General features: G+C 20.2%; 5 protein-coding genes across 5 annotated transcripts; 2 read left to right on the top strand and 3 right to left on the bottom strand.

Annotated features, from left to right (window-relative positions):
* Positions 1–145: 145 nt before the first annotated feature.
* Positions 146–706, bottom strand: Sel4 (selenoprotein, putative; the record flags this gene model as incomplete). The annotated part of the gene is made up of 2 exons (XM_028671985.1): positions 146–170; positions 324–706. 2 exons carry the CDS (start codon positions 704–706, stop codon positions 146–148), a joined length of 408 nt encoding a protein of 135 aa, XP_028528583.1.
* A 1,273-nt stretch (positions 707–1,979) lies between these two features.
* Positions 1,980–4,826, top strand: PGAL8A_00298600 (leucine-zipper-like transcriptional regulator 1, putative; the record flags this gene model as incomplete). Its single annotated transcript, XM_028671984.1, has 1 exon — positions 1,980–4,826. One exon carries the CDS (start codon positions 1,980–1,982, stop codon positions 4,824–4,826), a length of 2,847 nt encoding a protein of 948 aa, XP_028528582.1.
* Positions 4,827–5,340: 514 nt separating this feature from the next.
* PGAL8A_00298500 (lipase, putative) lies at positions 5,341–8,064 on the bottom strand (the record flags this gene model as incomplete). Its single annotated transcript, XM_028671983.1, has 1 exon — positions 5,341–8,064. The coding sequence occupies one exon, from the start codon at positions 8,062–8,064 to the stop codon at positions 5,341–5,343; it is 2,724 nt and encodes a 907-aa protein (XP_028528581.1).
* A 487-nt stretch (positions 8,065–8,551) lies between these two features.
* On the bottom strand, positions 8,552–11,581 carry PGAL8A_00298400 (conserved Plasmodium protein, unknown function; the record flags this gene model as incomplete). Its single annotated transcript, XM_028671982.1, has 1 exon — positions 8,552–11,581. One exon carries the CDS (start codon positions 11,579–11,581, stop codon positions 8,552–8,554), a length of 3,030 nt encoding a protein of 1,009 aa, XP_028528580.1.
* A 660-nt stretch (positions 11,582–12,241) lies between these two features.
* PGAL8A_00298300 (ubiquinol-cytochrome c reductase hinge protein, putative) lies at positions 12,242–12,508 on the top strand (the record flags this gene model as incomplete). The annotated part of the gene is made up of 1 exon (XM_028671981.1): positions 12,242–12,508. The coding sequence occupies one exon, from the start codon at positions 12,242–12,244 to the stop codon at positions 12,506–12,508; it is 267 nt and encodes an 88-aa protein (XP_028528579.1).
* Positions 12,509–12,714: the final 206 nt, after the last annotated feature.

The following is a 12,714-nucleotide window of genomic DNA, read 5'->3' as shown; positions in this document are numbered from 1 at the left end:
GGGGAGAAATAAAAGACGATCAGCAATAATAAATACAAAAAAAATGATTTTTTAAATAATACTTCATTTTTTTTTCTTTATTCTTCTTAATAATTTATAAATTAAATACCCCATATTATTTTTTTGTACTCTTAATTCATCTAAGCTATTGTCAGGAAGATTTTTTGTATCTATAAAAAAAAAAAAAATATACATATACATATTTAAACAAAATTGTACATAATTTTGCTTTAATAAAATAAAATTATTAAAAAAAAGATAATAACAATGTTTAAATAAAGGAGAAATCGAAGAAAACTTTTTTTTTTAAATTATTGAATGACCTATTTCTTATAGATGGCCTATAATAACTTGAATAATCTTTAAAATGGTTAAATGATGAATTATCTTTAGAACCTAATTTTTGTTTTGAGGAATTTAACATTCTATCTTCTTTTTCTTCTTCTCTTTTTTTAATTTGTTCTTCTTTCATTTTTTCTTTGTTAGCTATCATTTCTTTTTCTAACTCTTGTAATTTTTTTTCTCTTGCTATTTTCATTTTTTTATCTATTTCACTGTTATGCTTAACTTCATAAATTTTATTTTTATTTTTGAAACTTTTAAAAATAAATATAAAAAGGAATATACCAATAAATAACAAGACTACATTTTTTAATGTAAAAATTGTCATATAGTTTTCCGATATTTTATTTTCCAGCCTTTCCATTTTAATAAATATGAGAATATAAAATTAATACTTATGTAAGATCAACAATAAATTTTAAATGTATTATGAACAAATCGATAAATTAAAATTTTCTTATTATACAGAAAATTTTAACTTTTAAAATAATAGTAATAATAATGTTCTATTTTTTTATTAACTGCATTTAGTTTATAATTAAAAATAATAAAGAATTAAGAAAAAAATGTATTCAAATTTAGATTGATATTAATATGTAAACAAACGAATTAATGAAAAAATTAAATATTTTATACTAAAAAATATGAGGTTTTAAATGTTTTCATTGTTGACAACATTTATTTTTTTTAAATAATTTTTTTTAAATAAAAATAATTTATATATACATATGCATTTCCCTTAAGTTTAAGATCTTAAAATTATACTTCAATGTTGATGATTTAAAATGTTCTTAAAAATGACTAAAAAACTTTAATATACTAAAAAATATCTTAATTAAAATTAACTCTTTATTTATAAGAAATCAAAACAAATATTTTTTACACACATAACTTTTGATTGATAATTCATACTCTTTGTTTTTTTGTTCTTTGGCAGCTTTAACATTATATCTATTTAATTTTTTTTTTTTTTTTTTTTTTTTTTGTCATAAAAGATCATTATTTATTAGGTTTAAAAAAAAAAGTTTAAAAATTAATTTACGTTTTTTAAATATGAAATAATGCAAATAATTTTATTGCTTATGTAAGACAGAGTTCCATCATTTTTTTAAAAAAGGTGAACATTTTCATTAATATTTTTACTAAAACAACAAAGCAATTACTATAATTAAATGAAACTTCAATAATTATGAAAAAGAGATATGCTAATTGTATTGAAAAAAAATTATAATTTTATTTTTGTTATATAAATAATGTAGTAGCATGTTTTAAAAAATATTATAATGTACATGCCCTATAAAATGCAATTTGTAGGTTATAATATTTTGTAACATAAAAATTTATTATGTTCTTATAAATATATATAACAGATTATAAAAAATGTTATCTTATTTCAATCATAATGCAATTTTATAGATAAATATGTTTTTTTATTACATCATTTTTATTTAATAACTTTATGTCTTTTTTTTTTTTTTTTTGATGTTTAACAAAATTGTCTTTTCCTGTTTTTATTGTGGAAAAATGAAATATAGAAATTTAAAATATGTGAACCAAGAGAAAAAAAAATATATTGAAAATATTTCATAGAAGCAAATGTTTATATTTTTGTAATATTTATAATATAGTAATAAAAAATGATAACAAAAGAAAAAAATAATGAAAATAGATTATCTTCAAGTTCATTAAAAGGTGAAATTAATGAAAAAATTCTTAATTCCCCTTTTAATAAAAATTTAAAAAAGATACAAGAAGATTATACGCATAATTTGAAAAAATCAGATAGAGAGTATATTATAAGATGTGATCCAAACTTCGGTAGAAAATGTAGCTCTATTCAAAATGATATTAAAGATTTTATTACTGATACAGCTATAAATGATTGTAAATCAAAAGAGAAAAATAAGGTGAGTGATAATGTGCATGTTAAGAATCGTAGTTTTCATTTTAGTTCTGATGATAAGTACATTTTTATAAGTGATAGCAGAGATTATTTCAAAATTGAAGAATTTCAGGAAATTAAAATGCCAAATAATTTATCTATTGAAAATTCAATATCACAAAATACATTAAATAATAAGGATGCTTCTTTATGTTTTTCAAAGGAAAATAGTACGAAGTTTTTGAATAAAATAAAGAACAATATATCCAATAATAGGAATAAATATAACAAAAAAAAATATAGTGAATTAATCAAAAATATTAACGTAGATATATATTCTAAATGTTGGATAAGCCAAAAATTTAAAAAAAGGAATACTTATATTAATGATAGAAAAATAATTAGAGAATCTACTTCTTTTCATAACTGTAAAAGAAATTCCTTCTGGAATGACATAAAGGATTCATATGATAGATATTACGATAAAGAACATAATTCAGCTTTTTCATTTCCATCTAACAGAGCATCACATACATGCAATATCATAGAAAATAGACTTTTTCTATTTGGTGGATGGAATGGGCAAAAAGCTTTAAATGATCTTTATGTTTATGATATTGAACAAAAAAAGTGGTTTTTTGTTGATTATAAAAAAGCAGAATACTATTTTGAAAAAATCAAAGCTTTAAAAAAATATTATTCTAAAATGAATTATTATTCACTTGAAAAAAATTTAACATATAAAAACATTCACATCCCAAGTTTTGAAAGTGAAACTTCAGAAGATGAAGAAATAGAAGAGGAACAAAGATCAAGAAAAAAAGAAAGAAAAAATATAGAAATAAAAGATAGGGAAGAAGAAATTCAGGAAATAGACATAGAACAAGTAGAAGATGAAGAAGATAGAGAGGATGAATATGGAGAAGATGAAGAAAATGAAGATAAAGAATATAAAGATGAAGAAGGTGAATTAAAAAATAAAAGTGAAAAGTATGATATAAAAGGAGGAAAAAAAAAAGTTAAAAAATTAAAATTTACCATAAAATTAAATGATGATTATGACTATTATTCTCTTTTTTCAAAAAGAACTTCAGTTAATTATAATATCTTAAGTAGTATTTATGAAGGAGATATAAAAGAAAAATTTTATGTTCCTCTTCCTAGAAATAACCATGCTTCATGCTGTATTAATGAAAAAATTTATATTTTTGGTGGTCATGATTCAGAAAAATGGCTAGATGACATGCATATTTTAAATGTAAATGGTGCAGTTAATTCATTGGGTAAGCTAAATTTAAAAAACAGTAAATGTAATTCGTTTTATAAAAAATGTAAGGTAGAATCAAGTTCATGCAGTAGTTCCAGTTTATATTCAGAGGAACCCATTGAAGAAAAAGATAGCTGTTCACATAATCATATTTACTTTATTGAAATAAAAAAAAAAAAATTTGAATACTGGCCATCTCAGAGAGCATGTCACACATTAAATGCAGTAAGAAATAAACTTTATTTATTTGGTGGTTTTGATGGAAACAACTGTTCTAATAATGTAGAAATTTTTGATACGGAAAAAAGAAAATGGATTTGTGCTGATACTATAGGTTCTATTCCTTGTCCGAGAAATGCTCATTCTATGATAAATTTGAATAACAATTTATATTTATTTGGTGGTCGTTCTATTAATTCTTATTTAAATGATTTGTTTATGCTTAATACAAAAAAATTAATTTGGACAGAAATAAAATTTTCAAATTTTTTATTACCTTGTATAGCAGGACATACAAGCTGTCTTTTATTTAAAAAAATTTTTCTCTTTGGTGGATATAATGGAAATGAAAGATTAAATAGTACATATATCATTGATATTAAAAGAAAAAATATTACTTTAATTCCTCCCAAAAAAAATACTCCTCACTGCAGACAAAGACATACTTGTTGTGTTTATAAAGAAAAACAAATATTTGTATTTGGTGGTTTTGATGGAAATACATGGTATAATGATCTGTGTATTTTTGATGCTAGTAAAATAGAACAGAAGATGTTAACTGATATTTCCATTAAAAATATTTTTAAGAAGTTACACAATTTAGTAAATAATCCACAATTTTCTGATTTAACAATTATAGTCCAAAACAAAAAAATATATGCACATAAAAATATTTTATGTATTCATGATTCATATTTTAAATCTTTATTTTCTGACAATTCAGTTCAAGATAAAAAATGTATATTAGAAGTTAGTAATTGGTCGTACGAGTCATATATTAAAATGATTGAATTTCTTTACACTGGAAGGTTAAAAAATATTTATAATATTTCTTACACAATTTTAACTGAAATTATGGGTTTATCAAATGAATATTCTATACATATTTTAAAAGGGTTATGCATAAATGCTCTTATTATTAAAATTAATATTAACAATGCATGCTATTTGTTAAAACATGCAGATATGTATAATGCAATTGAATTAAAATATCATTGCTTAAATTTTATTAAGGTAAATTCTCAGCATATTATATTTACTAAAGGGTTCGAAGAACTGAAATCGAATCCCTCCTTAATTGTAGACATATCAAAATTATGTCTTAATCATATATAAATGAGGAATAATATTAATATTCATTTAATAAATATATAAAAAGAAATTATAGATATTCTTATTTTTTATAGAATTTCATTTTTTTTTTTTTTTTCATTTTCATTTAATTTTTTTTATTATTTCAATATGTTTATCTTCTTATAAAAAACTTAAAAAAAAAACTTCTTTTATTTTATATTCTATATAATTAAAATATATTTAAAAATAAAAAAAAAACTTTAAAAATTAAAACTATCATATAAAAAAAACTTCAATGCATTTTAACAATTATAAACAAATAATTTTTTTACACATTAATAACTAATTTATTATAAAATAAAAAATATAATTAACAAAATATTAAAAATTATACTAAAAATTATTAAAAAGAAATTAATATTATTAAAAAAATAAATAAAAATTTAATTATTTAAAAAGAAAAATTTTAATAAATATTGTACAAAAAAAATATATATATGTGAATTTCATGGTTAACTTTGGGGAATTTTTTCGTTTTTTCTTTTTATAACATTAACTAATTTTTTTTTTTGGACTTACCTTTAATACTTTGTAATTTTTTTTTCATTATATGTTCTTTATATTTTTTATATGATTCTTTTGACTTATTCATCAACTCATTGTGAAAATAATTAGAAATGTCATATAAGAAATATGTTACCATAAAATACGTACCCCAATCTGCTTCATTTGCCCATCCTGATAAAAGTGTTAAAAATACATAATAAAAAAAATAGTGCGTTTGAGAAATGTGTAGTTCTCTCAAATCTAAGAAAATGTTTTTTTTGAAAACGTATTTAGTAACGAAGTGCGTCATAGTATGATTATGATGATTTTTTGAATTAAAAATTTCATCTCCATAAAAGGTATTATTACCAAAATCATAATTTAAGTGTTTTAAATCTTCAACATTAAAAGTTATCATTACATTGTTATTTTCATCAGGGTTATGGAAATTATTTATTTCTGGAATTGCCATAGCTGCATGTACTGGATCATAATTAACATTAATGTTATTAATAATGGCTCCACTATTACGAAAATCATTGGAAAATTCAACATCATAAAAAGTTGGTAATCCAAATGTAATAGCATATATTTTTAAAGTGCTATTATTTTTTACATCCATAACTTTGGACATATAAAATGCACTTAGCTGAGCCATAGCTGCACCAAATGAATGTCCAGTAAAAACAAGAGTATATGGATTTTCACTTGTGTACTTAGAACTGTCATTAATTTCATCTTGTATACTTTCTTTTAAAACATCTAAATATGGTTTAACAGCCTTTTCAAATATAAATATATATCCTTTATGCATTTTTCCTTTACTTAATATATCATATGGAGACAATTCATATATCAAATTAAAAATCCACATAGATGGACTTGATGTTCCTTGAAAAGCAATTATATTTTCAATGATATCATAATTTTGTTTATCAAAATTTGGTAGTGGATATTTTTTACTTCTTTTAAAATGTATGAAAAACTGGTTTTCGTCAAGATATCTAAAATATATATATCTATTTTTTTTTTTATCATACAAACTAATTATATGAGGAATAATACTACTTCCTACATGTTGTATAAACCATGGTTTAGGTACATATTTTGCTGCTTTCCAGTGTTTTAATAAATTCCACATTTTACTTAAAACATATACTTTATGAATAAACAAATAGCATACATACCAGGTTTTAAAAATTGCTCTTTTGTATGGAGGAGGATCAGAAACATCCTTGTATAAGTCTATATCAACTTTTGTCCCTAAATTATATGGTAAAAAAAAGTCAACTTTATCTTGATTAAGATAATCAAATATTGGTAAATCTATTAATTTTTGTTTAGTATATATTTCATTTTTTTCTTCTACATTTAAATAATAATGTTCTTTTACATATGATGAACAACCGAATATAATAGAAGCAAGAAAGTTAAATACTTCATACCATTCTTTGTTTCTTGTAATTATATTATTTATACACTTTCCTAAATTAAGTTCCTTTTTTGATTCTTTAATAAGTTCTTCATTAAAAATGAAAAGTACATCAAGAAGATTGGATTCTTCTACATTTTTAATACAATGTTTTGCAGATAACTTTTTAAATGCTTTTATTATTTTTAAAAACATACGATATAAAAGAGGTTTTTTACTTTTAGTATTTACTTTTACAATGTATGGATTTTTTTTTATATAATTTGCGACAAAACATATTTTTTCAATAAATGAACTTTTCAATGGCAAATATTCTTTACATTGATCTGATTTCATATAATATTCTTTAAATATAGTGGGATCTATATCTATGCTACTTAAATTAGAATAATATGATAATGTTTCTAAGGTTGAATTATCTTCATCTCTTATATATGTAAAATTTGAATAAAACTTTTCTTTCATTTTTTCCTCGTTAACTACGTTTAGATTATGCAGGGGAAAATTATATCCTTTACCATAGTTTATTTTTAATAAGTACTCATTTTTATAATTTATGCTTAAAAGATTTCTTCTTTTCATTATAAGATCATAAAATTCACTTAGTTCATTTTTTTTTAGTTTTTCCTCATATAGTTCCATATCTTCCTTATATTTAGTTAAAGTATTTAAAATAGTTTGTTCATAGATAGAAACATCTATTTTTTTTGATTTAGATTTATGTGATGTGTTTTTATTATTATTATTATATTCATTAATTTTTTTTTCATTTTCTTCAGCTTCAATATTCCTTTTTTCTGTGATATCAGTACCCACATATTCTTTATTTTCTCCTTCTATTTCTTCTTTGCTCTTCTCTTTTATTTTTTCTTTATTATTTTCTTTTATTTCTTCTTTATTTTCTCCTTTTATTTCTTCTTTATTTTCTCTATTTATATCTTTATTTTTTCCCTTTATTTCTTCTTTACTCTTTTCATGCAATTTTTCTTTATTCTCCTCTTTTGTTTGTTCTTTTTTCTTTTCTTTTATTTCTTCTTTATTTTCTCTTTTTAATTCCTTGTTTTCTTCTGTTTTCTCAACAACTATACTATCTTTATCTCCTTCCTTAAACAATTGTTTTTTTTTAATTTGTAAATCATCTTCTTCTAAATTATTTTTATATTCTTTTGTAACTTCAAAATTTTCTGGATGGTCATATGGAAGTGGCTTTCCCTTGTTTTTATTGAGAGAAGAGTCACAATATATAAATATTTTTAATAAATAATTTATACTGAAAATGTATATGAGAATGCATGTTTTCATTTTTCTAAAAATATTTACATAAAAGTCTTATAATATTATCTTAGATTTGTTCATTAAAAAATAATACAAAAAATTAACTAAATTTTTTTTTTAAGTTTTACGAAAGGATGTATTTATGTTCTATATTTTTTTCTCGGTTTTTTTTTTGTCATTAAAAAAAATTGAATCACTTTTTCTAGATTAATTTAAAGTAAACCACATGCAAAAGAAAAAAATAAATATATAAAAATATTGAAATTAGAGCTTAATTATAAAAGGAATCTACAATAAAATCCAATATTTTTTTTTTTTAAAAATGTGAAAAAAATAAATTTTATAAACCATAAATTCTTACAACAAATACATGCAAATATATACCTAGTTAAAATATTAATTAAAAATAAATCTATTTATCCTAGCAAAACAACAAATGCAGATAAAATTAATTTTTTTTGCATTTTTAAATCATAAGCAATTTATAACACACAATTCAAAGAAACATTTTTTTTTAATTGCTTTTTTTATTTTTGTCGTGAAAATATTTAGTGTAGTTAGCACCTTTTCTAAATGTATAATATTCTAATTCAATGCTTTCTTCATTTTCTTTTTTTTTTTCAATTACATAATGACCATCGTCGTTAAAGTGAAGAATTTTTTCTTCACTTTTTTCATTACATAATTTATTGTTGTTTTTGTCCTTTTCAAGTAAATTTATATCATCAAGTATTTCTGATTTATTTAATTTATGTGAATCTTCATTTAAAAATTCATTTGTATAATGTGACCCTTTTTTTAAGTTAACGGAAAAATTAATAGATGAATGATCTGTATCATATGAAGTATTAGCATTGAGAGAAACAAAATCCAGAACACATTGAGCTTGATGTATAGTGTAAATTCTCTTTATTAAATTTTTTACATTATTTGTTGGCGTTTTAATTAATGCTTTTATAACGTCTTTTATAATTTCTTCGTAATTTAATTTTAAATTAGAATTTTGAAAAATTGATTTAACTATAAAAGAAAATTTGATCTGATCGTAAATATCCTTTTGCGATTTTTTTATATAATCTTCAAAATTCAAAATGTTTTCTGTTTTTTCATTTTCATCCTTTTTCATTTTCATATTTTTAAGATAGTTATTATACATTCTTTTTCCTTGTGCACGAAATAAAGTTATGGGGACATTTAAAGAAGTTATTTCCATTAATTTTTTATATGCCTCCATTCTTTTTTGTTGAATACATTTATTTTGTATATCCTTTATAGCTCTTTCTTCTATGTCATCATATAATTCATCATATGTTTTATTGTATTTTTTTAAAATATAATCATTTATATTTTGATTTTGTTCTTTTCTTATCTTAATATTTAATACTTCCACTTCTAAAACACATTTAATTAAGTCACTTTTTCCTAATATATAATCATGTAAATCTTCATCAACCATTTCTTCTTTATCGTTTTCACTAAAATCACAAATATTTTGAAAAATTTCTTTTGTTTTATCATTTTTTATGTTATATAAATTATTGTCAAGTGAATTAATGTCATCTTTTAATAATTCTTCTAAATACTTATCAAATCTTTTATTGAAATTTACTTCTTCATTTTTTTCCTTATTTTCATCTATCTCATTTTTTTCATTTTGTTTATTTTTTTTTTTTTTTTCATTTTTATCTTCATCACATATAACGTCATCATCATTTAGGATAGAATCAATATCTTCCTCATTACTTTCATAATAATATTCCTCTTCTGTTTTGCTATTTGCATTATTCTCCTCTTCATGTTCTTTTTTCTCTTCATTATTTTCATCATGCTTTTTCAAGGATTTTTCTAGAGTATTATTGTCAAAAAACTTATTTTCATTCTTTTTTAAAACATCTTCTATTTTTTGAAAAACACTGTTATGTTTCATTTTTTTAATTTCTTTATAGATTATTTCTCTAAATTTATTTATGCTTTCTTTATTGATTTCTTTTAAATTAATAACTTCATCTATATTTTTATCATAATGCAATTGATTATTTTGAAAATAGTCTTTGAATAAATAAATTGGTATATATACAGTTATATTTTTTTTTTCATTTCTTCCCATTCCAATTAAAGATTCATTAAGACCTAAAGGATTATAATTTTCTTTTATTGAGACGGTGGAGTTGTTCATTGAAATAATATTATTAGGTAATTGGTAACCTTGTTTAAAATAGCTATTGTATTCCACATTTTTCAAAAATTCATAATCACTATTATCATTAGCTGTATCATTAAATAAGTTTTCATCATTTTCATCTTTTGAATTTTCCTTATAATTATCTGAGTTGTTAATAAAACTTTCCTCATCCTTATCTATGTCTATTAAGTCGTTAATTTTATTATTTTTCAATATATCTTTTTCCTTATCAACACTTTCCTCATCCATTACTTTTTTTTCATTATTTATGATCCCAATTTTTTTATTGTTATTTGATTCAACTTTGCAGAATTCATCATAATAAATATTATTAAAGTTATAAACCCATCCTCTTAAAACATTTATTTGAACATCATTATTCCATTCAACTTTATAATTTTCATCAGAATCTATTGTAATTTCATTTTCGCTTTTAAGAATTTTTAAGAATTCTTTAAATGCAGAACCCTTTTCATATGGAGGTATTTTGACAATTAAATCTAAATTTATATATGATTTATTAAATTTGATAGTTGGATATTTATCAATTGAAAAATTTAAAGTTATATCATCAAATTTACTTATATGAATATGATCAATTCTATTTAATAATCTTGGTGACCCTATTAAATGTAAATTTTTTATACTTTTGTAAACTTTTATAATATCTTCGTTAACATATTTTAAAAAAATTCTAAAGTAGTCATTTTTATCTATATAATTAATTAAATTGTTGATAGGAACATCATTTAAATATGAATATTCATATTTATTTTCTTTTAATTTATTTTCTTTATACTTTTTTACACAAAAATCATAGTAATATTCTCTCAATTTACCTTTTATATGTATTTTTAGTAATATATCACTGGTCTCATTATTTTCATCAGTTAAATCAATTGACAAATAGTTCTTTTGTATATTGTTAATTAAGTTAATTTTCTTTTCTTCTGTTATATTATTATTCCTTCCATTTTCATATAAAATGAATTTTTTTTTATACGAGTATTTTTTTTTGGATAGATAACTTTTCCTTTCATTACTATTTTTTTTTGAAAAGAGAAAAAGTGATTTTTTTTGTAGTAAAGAATTAAAGTAAGCGTAATGTTTTATTTTGTTAACATCACTATTAATTTTTATTTTTTGTTTGTTAATTTTTAATGGAATATAAAAATTGTTCTTATTTTTTTCATTTACTGTTTTTTTTATAAAAGTTTTGTGCCTTTTAAAGCTAATTATTAATTTATTTATGCTTTCATTATTTTTGCTTAATAAATTGAAGTATTGTAAACCTTCAATAAATAAAATAACATATATGAAAAGCAAGATTTTTAGAATTATTATTTTATTTCTAATAACCATATTATATATATACACTGTAAATTTACAATAAATTTATTGCACAAATTAGTTCCATTATTTTTATAAAAATTACTGTTTTTAAAAATGTATCATTTTTTATGTATGTATTGAATTTTCTGTAAAAGTTATATTCAAAATTTGGATTTGCATTGTATTTAAATTGCAATATAATAGTATTTTTTTTTTTTTTTTTTTTTTTTTTTTAATAGTTTTGTTTTTTTATATATATAAAAACACCAATATATTTTTTTTTTTTTTTTATAAAAACTTTAATATCTTTTTTTTTATGAAGACTTTAATTAGTATATATTTTTTTTTTTTTAACAAAAGCTAATTATTATTATTACCCCTTTTTTTTTTTTTTTTTTTTTTTTTTTTCATATGAAACTTTCTATTTGAAAAAAAAAAAAAAAAAATATTAATAAAAGTTTTTATAAATTGACGAAAATTTAAAGTAATAAATTAATATTTTAATAGAAAAAATTTGTATTATTAATAACATTTTTATTTTATATGAAAAAATAAAGAAACATAATTTTTTTTTTTCAATATATTGAGACTTTTTTCAATTTAAAATTTTCATAAATTATAATTTTAATTAAAAAAGAGGAATCAAAAATAAAAAAATTCTTGTGATATTAAAAAAGAGTATATATAAATATGTCATATCCATATAACCCAGAATTTTTTGTTCGTTACCCAAAATTTAAAGAAAGGGAAGAAAAAGATAGAATTGTGGATCCAAAAATAGAATTAGAAAAAAAATGTGCAGTGAAATGTGTTCGACCAGTTAATGAATATCAAAACTGTGTAAGTAGGGTAAAAGCAAGAACTGATGATAAAGGAAATTGTTTAGGTCAATATGAGGAATTATATGTTTGTATTGATCATTGTGTTGCTAAAGATTTATTTAATTATCTAGTTTAGCATATATTATTGTAATATTTTTATTGTTTTTTTTTTTTTTTTTTTAATACAAATACTTTTTTTAAAGCCGACTAATATTTTACACGTCATTAGACAACAAAAAAATACATATGAAATTTAATTAAACAAATTTAAAAAAAAAAAAAAAAAAAAAAAAAAAAAAAAAAAANTTTTTTTTTTTTTTTTTTTTTTTTTTTTTAATACAA

Source organism: Plasmodium gallinaceum (assembly GCF_900005855.1).
Source record: "Plasmodium gallinaceum strain 8A genome assembly, contig: PGAL8A_v1_87, whole genome shotgun sequence".
In the NCBI taxonomy this organism is placed as follows: domain Eukaryota; phylum Apicomplexa; class Aconoidasida; order Haemosporida; family Plasmodiidae; genus Plasmodium; species Plasmodium gallinaceum.
The sequence above is the reverse complement of the archived record's forward strand: the minus strand, read 5'-3'. Positions and strand labels throughout refer to the sequence as shown.